We start from the raw sequence: 24580 nt of genomic DNA, 5'->3' as shown, positions 1-24580 counted from the left end.
TGCATTCTGTGTTTTCAAGTGGTGTTTGTCCTCCAGTGGGCAGACTGACTATTGTAATCCAAGAGCCACCAGCTTGTCATCATCAATGAAATATGCAACCAAAACTTGGAAGCAAGAAGATAACCATTTTTCGATGTTTGAACATGATCTCACTGAAATGTTGTGGTGTGGGGTTTTTGGAGTTGTGCCATTCCCCGCCCCCACCCTTCCCCCCCTTCTAATATTTATTAAACCGTTTACTTAATCTCTGTCTACTGGGATTCTGATTTAGGGGGGAATAGTAGTTGCAAGTATGATATCCTGGGTGTTTTGGAAGAGGAAGAGGGAAAGTGTGAAAACATAGTGTGCTCCTCCTACTGGTAGATACTCCTGGTTTGAAAGGTTCTGCTCTAGCTGCTGAGGGTAAGAGGATTCCATATGGGGAGGAGGGAGGAAAGAGAATGTCTAAGACCCTTTACTGGAGGTAAGTAGCCAGTATTTAGTTATTCACAAAAACTTGACAGCTGTTCTTTGAAGCAACTCAGAGAATAAAAACAATTTAAGAGAATTGTGAGTGCATCACTGTTACTTTAATTGCGAAGTTCAACAAACTTTGTATTTCATTCCATTATTTAGTGTTAGTAATAAAAATACCCCAAAGCACCCAACCTTCTTACCTATCACCTAACTTTCTTCGTGTTTCTACTTGTTTTATTTCTAGCATATTATCAAGTTTCACCGTGCCTCAAAAGCAAATAAAAAGCCCATGCAGTTGCCAAGATCTATGGTTAAATCCCTACTCTACCAGATCCTCGATGGAATCCATTACCTCCATGCAAACTGGGTGCTTCACAGAGATCTGGTAAGTGTGACATGTGATACCTGGTTGAGAAAGTTCCACGTGCGTGCTGTTGGGTAGGACAAGAAAAGCCCCTGTTAGTAATCTTGTGTATCGACCCCTACAGCTCTTCCTGTTATTGTTGCAGGAGACCAGTTGCGACTTCAAACATGAAAACAAACTATGCTTTCACATTGTTTTTATCTGAGTCATCTGAGCTCGGACAATGATGCCAGATCCGGTAAAGGGATTGCAGATATCAATATCCGAAAACAGTACGTGAGACAGCTGATAATTGTTGGTTGAACATTCTTACAACTTTTCGCATGACTTTGAAAAGGCATCTAAATAGGAAAGTGATTGATACCCTTTTACATTGTTTGGCTTACGTGCAAGTTACCATAAAAGCTAGTGAAAGAGTAGTTTTTTCGTGGAGTATTTCTTTTCCATGTGGTATTTTTTCTGACCGTGAGAAGAGAACTATAAAAGAGTTATCGTCTTGAAATTTCTCATGACCTGAAGTAGCTCTTGAAGTTGATTGCAGATTACAAGGGCAGCCTTGTCTTAGTTCCCCTTTTCCCGTTAAAGTTTTCCATTGCTCCTCATAATTAAGTGAAGTACTACTATGGTTTATGAAAAGAATACTAATACGGGTGTGCTGCCACTTGCATTGTAACTAGAATGTTTGGCATGAGACAAACAATGTGATGGTTAATATGCCAAATAACACTCCTAGGTATGGTAGTGTAACCTGTGTATAAAGTCACTACTTTTATTTGGTTATTTTTTGTAGTTGCCTCAGTATGTCACAATAGGGCTGCGTGTCCAGAAACTTAGCAGTCTCTAATTAAGTTTTGTGAGACATAGATTGTTCTTGAATTTTTAGTAGTAAGTACGGACTTTGGTTAATTTTTGGATGTAGAGCAAATTTTTTTGTAATAGATAAGAATAAAGTAAGGCAGGCCTGGAATACAAGTCACAAACACTTTCTGAACTAAATTTTATTTGATGTTTGTTGTAATAACTAACAGCAGTGGCCAGAACAGGTTTCAGTTTTTGTTATGGATCTTTTTTTTACTTTGTTCCTTGGTTGTTTATTGTTGGTTTTTCTGTTAAATTCCAGATGTTAGTATATTTGGGGAGAGGTGTGGGGTGTGGTTTGCCTTTGGAATAGTAGCCATGACCAAAAACAGGAAGCATGTACAATTCTGATTTTCACGTTAAAATTATTACTTTCCTAAAGAGTCAGCTGCTGCTTTGGCAGAATGCTCAGATGTAATTAGATACAGCTTGAGAAGGAACACCTGAAAAGTCTATATCCAGCTCTGTTTAAGGGAGACATATCTGTTCATGGAACTGTTAATTATATACACACTTAAATGCTATATATGAACTTGGTATTTTGATAGGAAATACAAGGTGGTATCTAAGATAATAAAAACAAATGCCCTTGAGAATTTTCTTTCTGGTGTTGTTATTTCAGCCTGCAGCACCAGGTGTTTTGTGTGACTAGTGCTGCTACTTTACAGTTCTTATCTGTTGCTGATGAGTTGCAGCAAAACTGTTGTCTAATGTCTTTGTCTTTTTTTTTGAAATTTTGGGAGATGATGGTTGCTGTTGTGAAAAAGATGACTATATTTTTGTGGTTCTGGAATGATAGTGCTTGAATGATGTTGGCATAATTGAGAGAGGAGAACAACAGAAATTTGTGAAGTCTTAGTGTGTTCTTGGTCTGCAAATAAGTGTAAACTGATGGATTCCAGGATGCTTCAGAAAGACGAAGGAAACCAGTTCAAAAATTGCTTTGATACACTAATGATTTAAAGGTGTAATCAGAATCCTTTGCCTTTAAAAAATTTTTTCTGATTTCTGAAAAATTCAAGTATGTCAAATAGTTGTATCTTGAGCATGGTAAGAAAAAAGCTGATGTTATTCTGGATATGTCCTTGTGTCTGCACTTGAAATTAGAGGTTAATATAATAATTTAATAATCAATTTAAATCCTTGATTAACCAGAAATTTTTATTTATCTGTAATTTTTATTTGTATGCTCATACTTGTGACTTTTTGCTACTATGAATGATACCTCAGGCACAATTTCACTGGAGTCAGTTTCTTGCATAATACATAAATACCAGCTCTTCAATGTCTTCTTAAGCTGGGGAGCAATTTTTCTGGTGGTTTTCTCTTAGCTGTTTTAATTTACATCTGCTGGAGAAGTATTTTTCTATTTTATGTAAACCAAATTTTGCATCAAAACACCTTGTACTTTCTTGGTTTAATATAACTCTGTTCTTACTATTTTTAACCTGTATTTGGATGTAGACCAAAGATGGTGACATCCATGAAAGTCATGTTATGCTTATTTCATTGCTTAAAAAAAATAAAATTAGATTATCCAAGAATATTTATCATAATATTAGTCAAAGTCTCCTGAGACATGGAAATGATCCCTGTAATTTATTTAACAAATGTTGTGAAAAAACAGAAACCTGTGAGGTTAGGTATTTACTCAGAGGTATTTGAAGAACATTGTTTAAATCTTAATTTACTACTGCCTTAAATCAAAGAGGTTTTTAAAGAAGCTGGAATACCAAATTTGTTACTTGAAAACCTTAAAATTACTAAGGTATTTTTAATTAAATAGTTTTTAAGATCAGCAGTAGCCAGCAAACGCATGACAGGGTAATAAAAGTGGTGAACAATGTGAACTTGCCAACTTGAATTCCATGTCCTTTCCTTGGGCTGGGCTAATGGATGGGTGTTGCCACAAGGAGACAGTCTCGTTCCCCTCTTCACCGCCGCCAGGCATTGACACCAATGTTAATGGCCTGGCAGGGGACTCTCGCCTGACTCACGGTGAGCTCCTTCAGGGAGTTAAAGCCACAGAAAGTGTCCTCTTTTCACCTGCAGAGCTTGCTTTCTGCAGGGTTAGCTCCCTCACTGTGCAGGAGCTGATGCAGAGGCAATGCGAGGCTGGAGGTGATGGCAGAAAGCTCAACAAGCTGTTCTAGCATCACCTGTCATTAGATCTGGTTATTTTATTGTTAAAATGCACTATTTTGATTCTTAGAAGGGAGTGCAAGTGTTCTTAAAAGATTAAATCAGGATAACTTTGTGATGCAAGACTTACGGCAGCTTAAGTCTGCCAGCACAAGTCCAGCTTTAGGAAAGTGCTCAAATTGAGGCAAACACCAAATAGACTTTCACTCATGCTTCTAGAAACTGGAAACTAATTTAGTGTAGTGTATCTTCCAATTTTTTGTAGTATTTGGGTTATTTTGTGTCTGGCTTTTGTATCCTGAGGGTAGCTTAAAGGTGCTAAATGACTTTTTAGGTATATTTTTTTAGCTAAGCTATTAATTTCTCTCAGTTAAAAAACATTCAGCCTTTATGGCAGGATTCAAACAAGTAGAGACTATGGGACAGGAGCACTGGATTACTGATTTCTTTGAATAGCCTTGTGTCAGTTTATACACAAGGTGGAGTTGACCTAAGTTTGTGAAAATCCATGCATTTGTTCTCCTGTCAGCCCATTTTGAGTGGGATTTTGCTGTTGAATTGCATGTCATTGGGCAATGATAATTTTCTCATTTCAACATAGCAGCATTCCTGAAAGCTGTGCAAGAGAAGAGGGGGCATTTGCTGGCTCTGCTAGCTGCTGGAGCACTTCATTATGAACAAGAGATTAATAGAGAGAGCTCTTGGAGAAAAGACCTTTGAGTACTAAGCTTTTGGCTTTTTAAAATATTCAATATACACTGTGGGCTGTCCACTTGAACGGGATCTAATCAGTGCTCCATACCGCAAATTAAGAGCAAGTTAGAAGATGCAGCACTTGAAGTACAGTATTTCAGAGTGTTCTGAGATCTTTGTCCCCTTCTCCCCTAGAAGTGAAGTATTTCGATTATACAGGAATGTTCAGCAAAGGTCTTACTTTGCTAGGCTGTCAAAAAATGGAGATCTCCCATGTAGTGTTTACAGTGTCTGTTCATGTTAGCAACTGAAAGGATTTGGGCACTCTCTTGTGCTAATAATCCCTCTGTAGATAAGTTGCTTAAGGTCAAAAGCAGGTAGAGACCATATCCTTTAGCACCTGATAAAAGCAATTTCTATTTGTTACAGAATGTATTTTCCTGAAGGGAGGTATTATCTATGGGATGTTTGAAGTGCACAGAATCCATACTGAGAAATTAATTTAAGATTCCACTTATGTCCTTGGGCATTTCTTTAGAATACTGCGTAATATTATTAAAACTGCTGGTTGAAAAATTAATGTTGGAACTCAAACTCACCAGAGAAATGCAGATTTCTTCTCCCCCTCCACCCTTCTCCCTAAGATTGTGTTAAATGGTTGCTCTAAGGGTTCTGCAATAGAAAACTTACTTGTCGTGATGGTCATATAAAGTAGCTTTGTAAAATGAGCCAAGTTGCTTAAGTGTTTTTATTATATAAACATTAATCTGGACACGTCTGTGTGGGGTTTTCTCAGTGTAACCCTTTCTCTCCAAATCAACCTTTTCACTCTAATTTCACTAAGGAGAGGGAGGAGGAATCCAGCTGTGGTAAAGACTTTGCTACTGGTTTCCCATCTGCAGCTTTTTTATTACCATTCCTTTGTCTGTTAAAGAAGGAGAAAATAACATCTACGTTCTGTAGTTTGTTTCACTATGTCATCTGTATTGGGAGGAGCTAATTTTATTGTGTGCTTAAGTTAATCAGTTTCTGTTTGTTTATGGAGTGGATTATGGAGGGTCTATGTGCTTCTCCCACCTTCAGAATTTATGGAGTACTAATCTGGGCGTTTTTGGTGGAAGGACATAGAAGACAATTGAGGTTGACCTAATTTTGACTCTGCATATCTGTCTGTATAGCAAATGTCTATACACAGCCTTTAGGATGATCAGATGTGTGAGCTCTCGGATACAGGCATCTTAACAAGTCTCCTGGATACCCAGCTGGTGTAGTAACAGTAAGCCCAGTATCTTTCCAAGGGTGAATCTTGAGCAGAGCCAAGAGATGCCAGTGTGGCGTCTGGCTCCGGCTGGCCGTGACTGCACTCAGGGCAAGCTGTCTTCTCCAGTGCTCCCGCTCCTCATCTCTGGTGGAACTGTGTGCAGTGGACAATGCAGTAGTTGTTGTCTCTCAGGGTTTTCTGGAAACTGCAGCCATTTGCAACCTGGGTTTTCTCCTGTCACAAGTAAAGCAGAAAGGGAAAGCACAAATGGAAGGGGTTAGACAGATAATTTTCTGTGGGAATCTGCAACTTCTGTCTCTCTCAAAAGCACAGACTATTCAGAAATGATTAAACTAATTAGTTTTTCATCCTCTCTGATAATTTGTGGGGTTTTTAAAAAATATTTTTGTTTATTCAGAATAAGTATTTTAACTGACCCATCACAATGTTTCTATAGAATAGCAGCATTTTACTAAATTTTCAGTAATTCAGTTATATTAAATTCAGTAAAGCTCTAATAGTTTTCAGGTTTTTAGTTGACTGATTGACTTTTAGTTTAGGAAAAACCCCCTCATAGTAATCCTCTTCAAGCCAGTAGGTAAATATGCAGTCTCTTACCATGGACTTACACCTGAACTCTGCTCTAAAACTTTGCTCCCACATTACACAACTCACTTAACTTGTCTTTGCCTCTGTTTCCCAATCTGTTACTTATTTATGGGTCTATTTTGTAGCTCACTGCTTTATGTGCTATAAAATTGGTATAGTATGGTTTTGTAGGTAATTTCTGTTTGTCATTTAATGCTCTTCTTCTAGAAATAAAAACAATTGCATATTGTATGAAGCCATCAGAAAGCTTAAAGTTATGTTATGTGGATACTCACTTTTTGCTTCTGCTTTCATGCTTTCGTTTCAAAGCCTTTGATAAAAAAATGCCTATTATTACTAGTTTATAGTACTTAACTACTTCTCCCACTTCCTCCCTATGCCCTCCCAAGATTTTCCAGTAAATGATGAGAAAAGTTACCTAAAAAGCAACAGAACTGAAGTGGCTTTTAAATTTCCCACTTTCATTTTGCTATGCAAGCAAACTGTGGGTTTGAAAAATAAAATGTAAATAGATGTGTGGGAAACTCCCCTTTTATTAGCAATTCTAAAATGGGATTTTTGTGCTGATATCAAAAGTAAATTTAGATACAGGTTCATGCATCCCTCTCTTGACAGGCAGCTGCTGTGCAGGAATGTAGAACTGTTGCGTCCTGCCTTCTGCCAGTAATTTTGTGCTGGCTTGAAAAGCTTCTTGGCCCTGTTGCCCCCATTTGAGCATGCACATGGCTCCTGTAAATAAATACCAAGTCAACCTGTCTACCAGTTTCTTTAAACTTGTAAAACCCGCTGTAATTGTAATCCCCACCATTCTGTGTCATCGTGTGTGTGCATGCATGGGAAGGGTGCAGGAATATGTACGGACATGCACTCCTGACTCGTGTTGTTCCCAAGCTGTGTATGGGTTCGGGCCTCCTAATCGTTTATTATTCCATCTGCACGATCTCTTTGGGATGGAAGGCACTTTCCACAGTGTCAGAGAACCATATGAATGATCCTACTCAGCTTGCAGATTTCCCAAAAGAAAGGAAATGCAAGCTAAACCCACGTATTTCAAGAAATTAGACTCTGTTGATGACTTCGAAAGTGACTTGAATTTACTAACTGAAAGGTCAACACATTTTTCTTCTTTTATATCTGGTTAGAGAGAAGATAAACTTTTTTATTTACTGGTGCAGAAGAGCAGTATGTAGGTGCCTATACACATATCAGTACGTGCTTCTAGATAGATAAATGAACCAGAAATTTTATGTGCTGATTAACAAACTGAGTTTTATCAGCATATGCTTTTATTTTTTAAAAATTTTTTTTAGCATTAAATATATATTGGGGGCACCTATTAAAAAATGGTGCGTTTCTCATTACTGAGAACTTTGCTTTTGTCCTTCAGTTGTAAAAACTAATCTTCACATGATTTAAAAAGGTATGTGAAGATGTGCAGACTGTTACCTCTGTTGTGTACATGGAAACAGCAATTTTTCCATGGCTGACTAATGCATACCTTTTGGTTTGTGGCAAGAGTATTCAGATGTTTGTAGATTAATTTTTACTAATAAAAATAATTACAGTTGAGGAGAAATGCTTTACCTCAGGTTCTGAAACAAGCTTATGCTCATAAAACCCTGACTGGATATAAATTCAGATGAGTCAGAAGAAACAAAGGGGCTGATTTAATGTTCTTTTGGCTGCATCTTGCTGCTAAAGTCAACAGATGACATATGGCCCGTGAACTTCTTATCTCTTTTCCTGAGATGGAAAAAGGGCAACAAGGAAGCAAAAGTATTAAAATAATTCTAGAATTTATTTGTTTGGTTTTTTTTTTTTTCCCGATACAGAATAAACAGATTGAAAACATCTTCTTTTCTAGTAGCCCCAGTTTAGGTACCATCTGTGTAAGGAGGTTTCTAGTAAATATGTGATGTATTTAAACTTACTGTTGCAGCAGACCATTTGGAGTGAGGAAACTGAGTTTTGCCTTCTAAGTAAAAATGCAAAGTTTAGAAGCTGCTTTTAGAAGTTTTTCTTTTTTTTCTGTTCAAGAAAGTACCCTTGGGATAATGGGATTGACTACAATTGCATCTATGGGATTATTTCTGTTTGGACTCATTACCCCTTCTGAATAAGGCTACAGAGGTTGGCACCATCTTGTTTTACAGTAATAGAAATTAATGAAGCTCAAGAAAATTATGTTAAAATCAGTGAATACAACTAATGTAACAACATATAATCAAGAAAAAATGAAAAAAGGGCATTTTTTTCCTCCATGTTGCTTGCCATCTTGTGCTTTCTCATGTACATTTCTCTTCATTTGCAAACATGCCGTAGTTACTGCTGCTCCACTAAGCAGTTGCAGTAACATTGCAGATTGTCTTGCATTTAAATTAAACATCTTTGATTAGTGATCCAGGAAGCTGCAGTGACTAGCAAAGGATGTTAGTTTATTTCTCATTTTGCTATGTGTGAACTTTGTCAAAGACACTGGCTCTGTTGCAGAAAATGACTGATCAGCTGGTGTTTCCCAGATGGCTTATCTCAGGACTCTGTCTTCTCCAACCTCCATGCTTTCTGCTTTCTGGCTAATGTTTCAGAAATCACTGGCCTTATGGTAGCTCTTGAGACCAAATACTACAGTTATGTATGGCAGTTAAAGAAAACAAAGGAAATACTTTGCAAAATCTATGAAGTGATCCTCTCAGAAATTGGGCATTTGGTCTTCAGATTCATCTCTAGGGAGGATTATGGTAATCTTTTTCAGAATTCCACATAAAACCATCTTGGAATTAAAATTTCAAGACATTTTAATTAACACAGGAACAATTCCTTCAGGATATCTGGACCACTGCTAAAATATTTATGATATTCTGTCACCTATTTTAACAGTGAAGCAGCAAAGATTTCAAGACAAAAAAGGCTTGTTATAGTGCAAGTAGTCAGTGTTAAACACACAATTTTCTGAATACCAAACCTCAGTACTAATAGGACTTTTTAAACTGCTATTCTCTGTTGTTTTCCTGCCCTCTGGAAGCTAAAGCCCATGTGAATGTATGACAGGTGTTTTGACAGACCCCCATTCCACTTCATTCAGCACCTCAGTGGTGTTAGAGCACAATTCACCTTCTGGTTTCCTTTGAGTGGCTTGTAGAAGCACTTCCAAGCAGTTCAGTAACCTTTCTGTGCTACTATATAAAGTAGTTGAAAACTGTGTGGAAATAATTTTATTCTGTTTAAGTAAGCTAGTGGCATCTGGAAAGTGTTCTTGTTCCGAAAGTGTTCCTGCAACCCTTTCCTCCCACCCCCAAGCTAGCCCTCCATGTGTGATGTTTTGGCTCCTACTGGTTTCATAATCTTTGAACATAGGTTGAGGTTGTTTTTCTATTCGTTTATTTCTATTTAACCAATTCAGGTTTGTTTGGGATGATTTTTGGGGTTTTTTTGGGTGAAGTGTTCTACCTAACCAAAAAAAATAGTCATAAAAATGAAGCCAGGTTGTACTGGGAGTTTATGCCTGCTTGTTTTGCTAGTTTAAATATTGAGCCCAAATCCCAGGATTTAGTATGGTAATGTTCTGTGTAGCTGGTGTTCTCAAATGTAACTCATGAAAAAAAAAGTTCCATAGCCAATATTTTGCATTCCTGAAAATCCTCTTGGAGTGGGGGATTTCAGCTACTCAAGCCATTTTGTCTTACACAGTAGTAGTTGCCAAAGAGAGGATTTTTCACAAATGTGTCTTCTGTTCTACATTCTTCTTTAATCCATGAAATGCACTTGTACATTTTTACTTTGATTTGCCTTTCATGTAGTTACTTTTGATGTAACAGTTGTGGATGATGAATGTTAGAATTATGAAATAAATGCAAACTCCAGTAGGTTACATTTTAATGAGCTGATACTGACTTCTAATGCTATGAAAACTCTTTCTGTGGCTGTTTAACTGCGAGTATGATTAGCTATTTGCCAGCTCAGCCGAAATAATATTTCTTAAATAGGATGTTTAGAGTTTGGTTTGTTTCTTGACTTAGAGCGTGAATCCCGGTATCAGCCCTAAAACTGTTTATCAGGTAAATATTAATTTGAATTCTTGATAGCTAAACCCAAGAGAATTGGAGACCCATTTAGGTTTTGGGTAAGGCCTGTGCTTGAAATTCTGATTATAGCTGGATAATATAATACATTTTCAGTAGCTTCTTAGTAATTTTGCTGTCAGCAAGCATATATGCTGTTGCTGGCTGGCTGCTGCTCTTTTGTAGGATGCAGGATTTACTTGAAGCTTGTTTCTCAGTGCATGTCTCCTTGCTCTGGTGGGGAGCTGCTGTTCTTCTTTGGTGCCAGCTTCTGTAGTGTGAAGGGAAGCAGTAAACCTTTTAGGGGACCTAAAAGTAATCTTTTCTATGTACCATAAGAGTGCCTGAGTGTATATTGCAAGTGGTTTGTTAAGTTTGAAAAGATGTTAAATCAAGCTGTTTTCTTGTTTATCTCATTTCAAGATTTTTTTTTTCCTTCTTCAATGTGAAGTTTAGATTCTTATTTTTTGCCCTCTCTATAGGGATATATATTCCTATTCCTTTATATTCCTTCATAACTTGTAGCTTACTCATGTGCTGTTCCCCACAGTTCTGCTCACTTCAGGACTTTTCTTTTTGCTTCATTGGAAAAATACTAGATGCTAATCTCTCTTCCTTACTCTCACAGGTGGCGTACATTGGGGACACTCAAGAAAGTCTGCATAAAGTGTTGAAATAGGTTAACTAAACTGTGTTAAACTTGTTTCTGTGTGTCTCCTGAGTGGTCTGAGAAGTACCCATGTGGCTATTCTGAAAATGGTCTGTGCTCAGTTCAGCTGTGCCAGTGCGAGGCAGTGGTGTCCCTGCGCAGCCCTTTGTGGCACTGGGGGCGATGCTGGGTACCGTGCACTCAGTGATGTGAGGGTGCTTCTCCACTGTGTCTTACCCAGCCTTTGAGGTGCAAAAAGTGGACTGGAGTGCCACAGCAGAGGAGCCCGTGCACTCCAACCATCTGCTGGCTGGGTGGTTATTTCCAGGTGAGACAGCATGGACTATTTAGAGGCAGCAACATTTTTAACTATACACTGGTATATATACTGGTATATAACTATACACTGGTATATATACTATGGTGCACATGATGTGGGACCCTTTTTTTGTGTTTGGGTAGTTTTTATTTCGTTGAAAACCTTAAACTAATGCAAAGGGTATGGCTACATGAACAAGTTACAGCAAGGTAGTCTAGGGTGTGGATTTACTCTGCATTAGGTGCTCTGTAGTATCTGCTCACCTGCATGTTTTTATTCTGCAGAAAATGCATAGTCCTTTGATATCTCACTCCTTAATGAGGGTGAGATAAAATTGTCCTGCTTACTGTCATTAAAACTGGACAGCTACTTTGTTAATTTCCAAGTTCTTTAAATTGTTTCTGAGAATGATTTCATGAAAATGTGAGTGACTAAAATGTCAGTATAATAGTGACAGTATGATATTGGGTTTTTCTGACTGGTGCCTGTATGCTGTGCTTGTAGAGCAGTGCAGCCTTTTGGGTACAGTCCTCCTACTGTGTGTGTCTAGTTTAGTCTTCAGCATGCAAGAAGCACTTCAGTCTTACAAAAAATTTTGTTCAAAACTGAAGGTGTGTCTCTTTTCATCTTATCAACGTTAGATTTCAAGTTGTTAAATATGTTGATAGCTTTGGGATTTTTAATAGTAGGGACATTGCAGTCATTAAATCTGTATCACAGCTATTATTGCCTCCAATAAAGCTTCTCTAGACTTTAATCCTAGTCCTAAATTTGTGACTATTTTCAAAATTGGTGTTGCAACTATAAAGAAGAATTTCAGCTGATGAGCATTGACTATATAAAACATGGGACAGAGTAACAGGAAGTATAAAGTGCTCTGATGCTGTGTTCTGAAAGCCAGGGATTTTCTCAAAGGCATTTTGTTACACAGTAAACTTTTCAAAAATCATAACCTGGCTTTGAGTAACAGGACTTGAGTGTCTAGCCTGTTTATACAGTTTGAAAAAAGAAAATAAAAATTTCCACAGGAGTTTGTTTGCATTTTAAGCACTTGATTTTTGTGAGAATGTCCGAAGACTTACTGGCAGCATCAATAGTGAGGTAAATCCTAAAACTTGAGCACTGAAAACATAGATATTTTATCTAGTAGGCTGAGGCAGATTTGCTGTAGCAAGGACAATTGTGTCTTACTTTTAAAGTGTATAATGTGTTTGGAGTTGTTTAATTTAAAAAAAACCAAAAAAATTAGGGCAGCTTGACCTGCCACTCTTTAACATGCTCATGTTTTTGACGTGAATCACAGAATGTTTCTCAGGAATTGGCAGTATCTCACAGCCATTGCATGTCTACACAGGCTGTTTTTCATTTTTTAAAAGGGCATAATTGTTGAATGGAAAAATATTATAATTAGTTCTGAACTACTTCGGATTTTGTTTTCGGCACGTAGAACCTTCTTCACAACTATTCTTCTGTTTTTTTTCTTGACACAAATCTTTCATTTGCTTCCAACTTCCTTCTCCTCTGCCCACGTTCCATATCTGTTGATCTGCCTTTTGCCACTTCTTTAACATTACTCATATAACCTTGACTCAGCTTTGACTTTCCTGAAATACTCCTCTATCTCATCTTCACGATCTTAATTATCGCTCCTCCCTTTGGCCTTCGCAACTTTGAGTTCTGTGGCTGGTACAGGTAGAATGCTGTGTTTCATAACTTGACCCCCATGTAGGAAAAGCTCACACATTCCAGGTGGAGTGACTCTCCTTTGTTTTAGGTTCTCATTAAAAGTACCATACTCATACAGAAACTTTACAGACTCATAGAAACTTAGTCTCTAGATTCTGAATTCAGTGACCCTCCTTACTGTAGTGGTTCTGCCTCAGAAAAGATGTTGAGACTGACTTTTCTAAGGCTTTTTTTCCCCCAAAACAGCTTTTCTGTGTTTCCCCATGCAAAATTATATGTATCAAATCTTCTTTCCCTATCCCTTCTAGCTTTTAGCTTCTATTAGTAGCTTTATGTGTGAATATGGTCATGTATGTTTAAATTGCTACAATCTATAGTTCTGATATGTCTCAATTTTTATGTAACTCTTCTAAAGCATTTGGAGATCATTGGGAAAATACTTTACAAAATAAAAAGGGGGTTTATTCATTTTGGGTTTGGCAGGCCTTTATTTATTTTTTTTTTTAACAGCAAATAGCTTTTTTGTCAGTACACTTTAAAAATAAAAAAAAAAGGATCAAAAAAATCGAACTTTCCGGTTTGTGTTATTTAAAATATCAGAAATATATGTGTTACTGAGTACAGGGTTTTTGGAGGTGTCAGGCTGATCCCTTATCATGATTAACTAGCTTGCATGAAAGTTGAAAATCTTCAGCTACAGACTTCAGTCTAGAATCGGCCTTGATTGGCAATTGATTGCAAAAACCTTTTAGAAGTTGGTGCTGCATACTGTCTGTAGGCATTCCAGGTCAATCACTAATTAGCCATTCATCATGGTATTAGATACAGCACAGCAATTTCAATGTGTAAGAGGGGTCTTGATGCTCACTATAAAACTATTATAAAAGTGTTGCAAGCAACTCCAGAGACATTAACAAGGCTTTACTTAAATGTTAATGTGTTAGGTTAAATTTTTCTAAGGTGACTTCATGATTTCTTTGTTTTGTGCGTATGTGTCATTTGGAAAGAGCCTAATCTTCAAAAGTAGTTAACAGACTCTCACATCTTGTCTTAAGCTGGCTTATCTAAAATATTTAAGCATCACCTGTTAATATCCTGCCAAGAACTGCTTTTTGGTTTGCATTAATGACAAGTAATACTAATACCTAATGTATTCGTTCATGAAAGCATCTCTTAACATAATTGCCTTCTGATGCATGTTTATCAGGTGGTAAAATAAAAAATGGAGATTCTGGCAATATACTACAGAAACAAATTTTAAGAATCTGAAATGCTGTGCTGTAACAGTCTGTTATACTATATAAATATATTTAATGTACTTTCTTTTCCCCAAAAAAGTTTTTGTATGCTTCTGAAGAAAGGAAATAAAGAAACAACTTGCTTCTTGTGTAAGTTACTCTGGCCTAGTTGCCTTCACTGCTTCCTTGAATATGTTTTTTTTCTTCTGTTTACATTCATAAATCAAGGTGGTTTTAGGACAGAAGACTAGAATTTTGCTTTAGATACTGTGCAGCTTTTAATAAACTAGTAATTTCCATGAACACTTCAAGTCACTGTATCAAGTATGTTCAATCCAAATACTCTATCTACCTAGGTTATTTTAAATTTAAGGGCTGAAAAGCTTCCATTTATGTATTATGGAAGCCTAGATGGAATACGCATGCATCTGACAGAGTGTCATCACCTCAATCTTGTGTTGACTTTGTAAACACAGTAAGATACTGGGTCAGGTAGATAAACTCATTTTAATCTAGAGAGATTTCATCACTGATCTGCTGCACCTCAGTTTTCATTTATCAGTTATCAGCAAGGAACCTCTTCCTCTGAGATTTGCAGGTCAGAGTATAAGCATGTTTTCTTGAAGGAGATGTTATTGTGGCTGAGATGGGGAATATGAACTCAAAGCCCTTTAGCTGCTCTACTTGCCTGTGAGCACACTTTTACTGGTGGTATCCTGTGGTAAATATATGATATGTTCATGCCTTCATGGAAAGGAGCAGGTTGCTTAGTGCTTACTGCAAGACACCACATGATAAGAGTGTGCCCATGGCAGTTACCTGCATGTTGGTGGAGGTGCTGACAACTCCTGCTTTCGTTTCACCTAATTTGTTCATCCAGCTGCATGAATATCTAAGGCTACTCCAAACATGTTACTCTGCACGTGAAAATGCCCATAGCAAATACTAAGAATGTAATGTAACTGTTTAATGGATGTGTTTATGAACCATTTTTAAGCAGGATCTCATTTATGCTGGGGAGAAGTATGCTGTTGAAAGCCTGTTGCTTTTGGTTACTCAAGCACGTGTATGAGGAGTCCTGGCACTTCCCACTAGCATGGAAGTGCAATGTGACCTCTTTGTGGCCAGAGTTTGTAGGTTCGAAACCAGGTTGTTTAAAGTCTTGTGAAATTTTTGGCTCTCAAATATGATCTCATTGCTAGTAAGAGATTGATAGATTGAAAGGAGGGAGCAGTGTTACCAGTTCTGAAGTGATGGTGTTGTGGAGTTAGGAACCTTCCTTGCTTGTGTCCCACATACTTTGCCTCAACATCTGTAGAATCTTTATTTTGAAATTTTGGAGATGCTGGTTTGAAATGAATGTCTGCAAGTATTCTGTGGAAGGACTCTTTTGGATAAGTAAGTGATGTTTTTCTGAGTGAAAATCTGGAAACTGGATTAACAGACAAAAATACTTGTGCCCAAGGTGGCAGGGTACATAACTACTTAAAACCTTTGCTTCTAGCTTGTCTTAGGCTGTGACTGTTGATACTAAAACACAAATTACAAATGTCATTCTGTAAAGTGCAACTGTTTCATTTTCACTAATGGTTTTCAAAATGTAAATATTTATCAAGCTGAGTAAATAATATGGTATCTGAGAAAGGAATATATTTTTATTTTCCAAGGCAAGAAAACTTAGCAATCTTGGACTATATGTAAGTAGCTAAGTAACTGGGATAAATGCTCAAGAGTCTTAAAAGATAATTTGTGGTCTCCATAATTTTTTAATTGGCATATTAAATCTTAACTTTAAATAGTTTTCCTTCAACCAATTGCAGGTTTTCAGTCTCTGTATTCAGAGCCTTCCTCCCCCCCCCCCCCCCCATTGCTTATACACCTTTCACAGCCTTCACCAGCTATGCCTGTGGCTGGAGAAGCTTTCCTTGGTTTCTGTCCCTTGTTCCTCCCAGTTTCAATGTTTTATGTGTCAGTCTTTTCTTGGAAGAGCCTCTCTGGTTACTGTTCTCCAAGTTCTGTCCATCCCGGAAACCAAAGCCCTGGGTTGTGTCGGTGCAGTTTCTGTGTCTTCCTTACACAAAGTGCACTGCTCTCTGTTCACTCCTGTGTTTTGTTGCTGTACTGGCCTTTCCCAGACTGGAGCTTTCCAAAACAGGAGCTGTTTTTTGGTACTTTAGCCATTGTGCCCTTTGTGCAAGAAAGGCTGCATAAATAAACAATAAAATACTTGAATTGGGTTGTTGTGTAGGCAGCGTTCACTCATGTTTGGAATAGCAGTATTCCAGATCTATGCCTTTCAGTTGTTTATGGTAATTTTGGAAAGTACATTCTGTATTGAAAGGGTTCGTGCTTGTTCCTGCCTGGCCTGTTAGAAAATTATTTTAATTGGTGGAAAACCTTCTTAAACACATATGACCTTTAATTTATGTGAATAATTGTTATGATGAGGTGCTTTCAAATTGTTTTGAGATGCTGATAATTCTGAATTAGTGTTGATTTAAGGGTTACGTCTTCAATTCTTCAGGTACATCTAGACCATGTAGACCTTTATTGTTACACTGGATTTATAATCATTACAGTTTATATTACAAAAGGAACACCATAAAAATTTTGAATCCCAGATGAAGATTAAGCTCCTTTCTCTAGCATTTACTGATAGAATGAGAAAAAAAGGAATGCAGTATTATTCTAAATTTTAGAGTGCATACATTTTACAGAGTGCATTTGTATTGAGAAACATTGCCAAGACATCATGGATGTAAACACATGCAGATGTGGTATTTAATCTCTTAATCTCATCTGTGTGTGGGAGTAATGGCAGGTAATGAATACATCTCAGGCTTCAGAAAACAAGTAGAAATATTATAACTTATGAATCTTATCTGCAAACATAGCCTTTGTTACCTCTGACTTTTTCTTCTACATAAAAAGAGCCTAAAAAGATTTCAGAGAATCATCCTGTCTTGTTGGTACTTTCCTAACTTTGTAATATTGAAGTCTAATACTGAATACTGCTATAGCAGTATATCCAGAAATGTTTTGCTGTGTCTCCTGTGAGGGTCACTGCCTCATAAAATCTCATCAGTACCTTTTCATTCAAGGGAAATGTTGCAGCCCCAGCCATGACAGAAACCCCAGCCTTGAGCACACGAGCAGGTTGTTGGCTCAGGGGTGAGCACTGCTGCTACCCAGGGACCCTGCTTTAAAGGGTAAAGTAATGGCTGGTGAGGCAGGACAGCTCTTCAAATGGTGTGGGGATTCTGCTCTCCTATAATCTGGTTAATGTTGTGAAACAAATGCTCTTGTGAATAACAGTGAAAATGAAATTGAGTATCTGTAACCCCATTATAGGATGCCATCAGCTGACTGCATTTACAAGTTACTTAAAAGACTTCATAACTGCTTGTTCAGGTGGAGACAGCTTTGGAAAACCTCCAAGAGAAGACTAGGAGCACAAGGTTTCTGTAACTTAATGTTATAAGACTGGGTCTGAAATACAAGTTTTGCTAAAGAGGCTGGCCAGTGGTGCTTGTCTTCTTAAAAATAAAGATCTTCATGGGCCTGAGGATTTCCCACAAGTCAGGAAGCTGGGAAGAGAACTGAGTGAGAGATAAAGAGAGATTTAATCTGAGTCCTCAGGTGAACAGGGTGATGGTGATAAATTAGGAAAAAAGTTTCTGTTGGGATGGGTTTCGAAGGTTATGTTTTATTTAGCTTTGTTTATAATGCATCAGCTGAACAGTGGTACTCTGTCAGTCTGCTTGATTTGGGGTCCATAGCTGCTTTTTTTCCACTGCAAGACACCTGGGGTTGTGCTGCCGCAAGTGATACATGAATAAGTTGTCTAAACATGGTAACTGGATGGTGAGTTTAAGACCTTAAGGTCCAGAGGACTGTTAAATCCCAATCACTATTGCTGTAGGTGTTAAGGCTTGTATTGGGGTGATAAAAGTTCTTCTTGAAACCTGAAAACTGATCTGCTGGACAAACCGTGAGGAAAAGGGACACATAACCTAGCCCTGCAAATAGTGGAACTTGGGAGCTTGCTTTAAGATGTTCCAAGAAAGACTATATATAAGGATTGGGGTTACGTTATAAATCACTGAGCTAGATTTTTTCCATGCAGAGAAGAAGGTTGATGCTATAGTATAACAGGCATGTAAATTGCTTATGTAGTTAAGGGTTAGTTTTAGTCTTGAGATTCAACATGAAGGAAGGAGGGGAGAAGAGATGGGATTTCACCTTTTTATCCTTGAGATAATGAGCATAGAGAAACAGCATATGTGTAAAGTGGATAAAAAAAAATGTAGCTTGATGCTACAAAATTACTTATGTAATAAACTGACAAGAGCTAATAAAAATATATTAAATATTATTAGACATAAACCTTTGTTAAAGTCCTGTAAAATTTAATGTTTTGATTGCTTTTCTAAATCTTGCCAAGTTTATACTCTACTAACAAAAGAAATGTATTCCATAGTTCTGGGTCCCTTCAGCTATACTCCCATGCCCATATGCAGACTGAAAGGGACTTGTTAAGACCCATTCAGTATGGAAGTAACCACTTCAGGTAATCATGCTACTCTATTCTTTTCATCCTTTGACATTCCCATTAAAGGGCTTTTAATATTTCAACCTAATTCAGTCATTCTAAGCTATCCAAGCAGAAGCTTGTTTGTAATGAAAATGGGTTACATTTATATTTATTCATTTCATATTATGTTATTTATTGCAGTCACAAAAGCTTTGTTAATTATTTGACTCTACCAGTCTCTTGGGGGAATGGAGGTATTGGAGTTTTACTGCCAAAGATACTTCGTGAAAGGCAATTAAGAAAATGTTTTATGATGGTGTCACCAGTCTCACTTTCAGTCATTTATTGTTTGATTGGATAGAGGCTTAATCCTCCTGTTTTAATAACCCTACTAAATCAAGAGGAGTAGTCAGAATATTGTATAAAACAAATACCAGGTTTTGGCAATGGTGGAATTTAGTGCTGCAACTGAAAGAATTGCCAGTTATGGTATCTAATTTTCGTGCTGCAGGAACAGAAACAAAGTAATGCAAGAAACAGGTGAGAATAGCATTCTGTCATTTCCCCCTTCTCTTAAATTCTAGTCCTAAGTTTAGTACAGGCATAGGCTTTCTTATGTTAGTGTTCTGTCAGACTTACTGTCTCCTGGCATTTGCCTTTAAGAAGGTGAAGAAAATAGTAGTGTTTGTAATGTTTCACACATGCAAATATCGTCTCAGTTTATTTGCCTTTGGGTTATTATTCTGAGTAAAGATTATGTGTGAAGAATGTGTAATGAGAACTTGACAGCAGAGATGCAAAGACTTGGCTTGACCACAGTATCTTGGAGCATTCGGGATGTATATTAAAGGCCCAACGGAGGAAGAGTTTGACTGTGCTTTTGCAGAACAAAATTTATCCCCTCTGGGTTGGTTTTTTTTTTTTTTTGGTAATACATGAAAAGCAGAACATTCTTCCAAAGTATTCCTGAGGTGAGTCTCTCTTCTGTTCCATGCGTGGTGGGCCTGCACATCTCGCTGTTCAGAAATGGGGTAGCAGAGATTGGGCAATCTGTCTTGTCCTGTGCTATGCTTGGTGCTCCCAAAGAGCCCAGACAAGGTCTAAAGACAAGGCCCTAGATGGTTGCTGGGTAGCTTCATGGGAATATTGCTGGAATGTGTATTGCAGTGTGTTGAAAATCCCTGGGATAATGTGAATTTAGCATATTACTTGAACATTTGCTTTATGACCTTTTCTTTTTCATTGAAAATTTATGATCATATTCTTCTCTTTGTTTCTGACTTCCCCCTTCTTTGTCCTTCTCAAGGTTGCATGTAACATTTTAAGTTCAAGTATGCTATTGCAGCACTAGTAACAGCAGAATGCCTTGGATAATGTTGCATAGCAACATAAAATTTAATTTATGTCAAATGTTTTGGCATTCTGCTAATGTGGGGTTTTTTCATCCTTTTCTTTTTCACTTAACTTGCATTGCCCTTGATTGGGGTGAAACTATTGGTACACTGCTACGTTGTGAAGATCGTTTTCATCAAAGCAATGCCCAGCATCCAAAATTGTAGGGAGTCTTCATTTTTGTCTTGCAGTAATTTAATGCCCTGTCAACCATAAGAAACCTGAAATGGTGTGTGAAAGGAAGACTGTTTCATTTCTGAACTTCTATGTAGCCCAGAATTATACTCTTCTTATGATTACTCTTATTTTATATTCCCCTTCTGTTTACAGTCAATTTTCCAATGACATAAGTGCAACTATATTATCCATTGGTTAACCAGGGAGTATAGTTGGTGAATAGTCTTTTCCTGTTTCAATAATGATCAAACACCATGAGTTTATGAATTAAATATTTTTTCTAGAAATTGCCTAAGAAACCATTGTTTCAAGTGGATTTTGAAGCAGAACGTTCTTATAAGGAACCTGGATGTTTTGGCCATTTCTGGGGAAGGCCTAGATAGAACCAAGGGGAGTGAATTCAAAGAATTAATGTCAGTTGAGGCACATGCTTAATTACATGTCAAGAGAACATCTGACCTATGAAAAATGAAGTCAAACAGAGACATGACCATTGATTTCATTATGTTAAGGTTATATATGAAGGCATAGCAACTTGAATAGAATGTACATCTGTGTGTGATTTGGTTAAAATGGAGGTAGGAGTGGGGAAGTCTGCCTCTCCCTTCGGTAAAATACTTTTGTAGTGAGTGTGCTCTAGTGACTGGACTTCCAGGCTGATGCTGTCATCTCAGATATGTTTTTCTGGTGTTAAGTGTGTGGCTCTGGAGCTGTTCAGGCGAAGGTGCAATAAGGTTGGTTACAGCAGAGTGACAGAGATGGCTCTGTGAGCGTCAGCTGTGCTGCCACTGCACTCGGCAGCATGAGTGCTTTGAGGGGACTTGAGCTGCCTCATGGGGGTTGTAGAAAAGGTGAAGCCTTCTTAAGGGAAATGCAGAAGGAGGAGAGGGGACAGATCCTTTTTGTAACAAGAGACATTTTGACTAGGTGACGGGAAACAATTTTTTTGTCAGACAGTGCCAGGCATTGCCCACCAGAAGGGTACCCTCCAGTACTGGAGACTTCCAGCTCCCTTGATCATGATACTGAGCAATCTGATGCAGCTTCAAGTTTGGCTCTGTTTTGAGCTGCAAAATGTCCAGATGACCTCCAGAGGTCCTATCCAGCTCAAAGCATTGTGTGATTTTGACTGATCCTCCAGATGAGTATCCAGATTCTTGGGCTGGTTTAAATCAATCTGTAATGAAGCTTATATAGTGACATCTTTGCTTTTGTTGAAGGCTAGATCACCTTAAATTTAATTCAGGGACTTTTTTTTTTTAAATATGTGCAGATATATGGTTGCACTGTGGACAAAGTTTGTGTTTCTGCTTTCTTTTACTTTTGCTTTTGTGCAGAGAAAAGTTTTATAAGAGTATATTAAACATGAAAAGATTTCTTTGCTAGCTAACTTCCGTATGAAAACAGCACATTTCCCCTCTCAAGACATAATGAATACAAGCAAGGAAAGTGATTAACCAAAATCTTTACCTAAGGAATTCCAAAGAAATACTTCAGGTATCTTCTGTATAGTTTGTTCCCACTCCTAATTAGTAATATGTTTTACCATCAGTCTCAGGTAAATTCTGCAGCTGTAGTTGCTGTTAGAATTCCTGGTATCTGGAGTTAAATGACTGTTTTGACCATGATCAGTTCAGCTGCTATGAAATACATAAGTCACTACCATAATCCGACAGCATGGTTTGTGATGGAATATCCAGTTGCCATATCTCAGAATCATGCAAGAGAGGTTTTTTCCCCCTCAAAGAGTGGCACATGCTTCCATTTCTTTATCAGTTCTGTACACAATTCATTTTAAAATTATTTTATGAGGATGAAGAGTAGAGATAAAAAGTTACCATGCATTTTTAAATGTTTCTGTTGTCACTAATATTCCTCTAATGATAATAAAATTAATTTCGGAAAATTTTTAAAAGATCCAATCTGGTGACACTTAGCTGTAAAATTTTGTGTACCATTTTATGGTGGTTTGATATGGGCTGGATGTCTGGTGCCCACCAAAGCCTTCTCAACTGGACAGGGAAAAAAAGTAGGAAAAAAAGTCTGATGGGGTGAGAGCAGGACAGGGAGAGATCACCCACTAATTGCCATCACAGCCAAACCAGACTTAAGGAAATTAGTTGAATTTATTCCCGATCAAAATCAGAGCCAGATAATGAGAAGTAAAATAAATCCTAAAAGCACCTTCCCCCCACCCAACCCTCTGTCCTTCCTGGGTTTAACTTTATTCCCGATTCTCTACCTCCTCCCTACACTCAGCAGCACAGGGAGATAGGGAGTGGGGTTAGCAGCAAGTTAATCCCATTCTGGTTCTGCCACTGCTGCCTCCTTAGGGAGGGGAGAGTCCTCCCCCTGTTCCACCACTGTGTCCCTCCCACGGGAGAAACTCCTCCATGAACTTCTCAGAGCAGTCTTTCCCACGGGTTTCAGTTCTTCACAGACTGCTCCAGTGTGGTCTTTTTTTTTTTTTTTTTTTTTTTTTTTTTTTCCTTTTCATGAAGTGCAGCACTTCAGGAACAGGCTGCTCCAGCATGGGTCCCCCCTGGAATCACAAGTCCTGTGTCACAATTCTTTTGGGCATCCACCTTCTCCAGCAGGGGTTTCTCCACAGGCCACAGGTGGATCTCTGCTCCGCTGTGGACCACAGTGGGCCTCAGGGAGACATCCTGCCTCACCATGGTCTGCACCGCAGGCTGCAGGGGAACTGTGGCTCCAGAGACTGGAGCACCTCCTGCCCCTCCTTCTTCACTGATCTTGGTGTCTGCAGAGTTTCTCTCACATATTCCCACTCTTCTCTACTCTGATCTCAATTAATTCTGTGTAATAACTTTTTTTTCCCTTTTAAAATCTGTTATCCCAGAGGCACAAACACTCTGCTGGATGGGATAAAAGCATTCTATGGTACTCTTTGTTTCCTGTGTAGTCTTATATTTACTTAATGTGTTTACCTCTTATTTTTTTCCTCCTTTTCAGATTTAGGTAAGTTTTGAGTTCAGTTGAATGATCTACCATTTCAAAGAATTTTGTATTCCTTGTGATTTTGCTGACACTTTAGATCATGTGCTGTAGTAATCAGCTTTATGTTTGGCCTTTTGATAATTTGATATCTGTATTACATTATTGATTCGAATGAAATGATAAATATCTTGATGGGATTTGTTAATGATATTACTTTGCAAGGTCAATCATTTCAACAGAAGAGAGAAATAGTGGAAGAAAATTGTATGGATTACAAATCTAGGCCAAAAATATAATGAAATATAGTTAGGCTTTTGTAACATTAAGGATAATATCTGATAAAAACCAAGTTGAAATTGATGGGTATGTAATCAGAGTAGTGACTCTCATATGAATTTGCCGTGTGTAAGGCTAAAGAGAAGCAGATGTGAAGATATTTTACTCTATATGGTATACTTCTGTCTAGTGCTTCAGTATCAGAAAAATGTTGGCCAGCTTTCTAAAAAAAGAGAAGTGGAGATAACAATTTTCCTACGTGCATTTTAATATATGGAAGTATTTTATATGGAAGTGGTAATGATTTGGAGGTTTGCAGTGCATATAAAATATTTTAAGAGCCTTTAATTTTTTAAATTAGATTTAATTAGCTCAATTATTAGCAGCAGTGTTAGTACATATGTGCCAGTTAATTGATCTGAGCACAATGTCTGGGTTTGAACAGTGGGTTTAAGGCAGGGAAGTGCCTACATTTCCTTACAGATGAGAAGAACAAAAGCTTTGTTTGCAAATTTCTGTGAACAGTCAGCATCTCACTCTTAATCTTGAACTGAAAGGCTCAGTGGTCTTTGGAGTGGTGCCTGCAGAGTGGAACACTACCATCTCACTCAGGACCTCTGTCATTTGGAGAGCAGCATGCTAACAGCTGAGACAAAAATACTATTGCTCTCATTTTTGCTTGTGAAATGAAAGTTATCTCTATGTATCAACACTGTGCTGTTTACAATTGGTTTTTTAAATAATGGAAACTTGAAAAGACTTCATCACAAGGCAGTGTCAGTAACTGTGGGGAGAGCTTTTATCTGTAAGACTTGCAATCTCTGTTACAATAGAAGCCTCCTAATTTCAGATTATTCTTTGTCCAGTGACACATTCCAAAAGGGAAACACATTTGTTTGGATATAAACAA

At 37.8% G+C, this 24580-nt stretch overlaps 1 protein-coding gene across 3 annotated transcripts in view; it reads left to right on the top strand.

Moving 5' to 3' along the window:
* CDK19 (cyclin dependent kinase 19) overlaps positions 1-24580 on the top strand; it is a 125997-nt gene that overhangs the window by 55499 nt on the left and 45918 nt on the right. For all 3 annotated transcript variants that reach the window (XM_042016356.1, XM_042016355.1, XM_042016357.1), the window contains one exon: positions 701-841. In XM_042016356.1, coding sequence (XP_041872290.1) covers positions 701-841 — 141 coding nt within the window. The remainder of the gene's footprint in view (positions 1-700; positions 842-24580) is intronic.

The sequence above is a fragment of the Corvus kubaryi genome, unplaced genomic scaffold, assembly GCF_017639235.1.
Source record: "Corvus kubaryi isolate FWS band 111438036 unplaced genomic scaffold, C.kubaryi_AGA036_p1.0 split3-73, whole genome shotgun sequence".
Taxonomy (NCBI): domain Eukaryota; kingdom Metazoa; phylum Chordata; class Aves; order Passeriformes; family Corvidae; genus Corvus; species Corvus kubaryi.
This window is presented reverse-complemented; position numbering and strand designations above follow the sequence as displayed.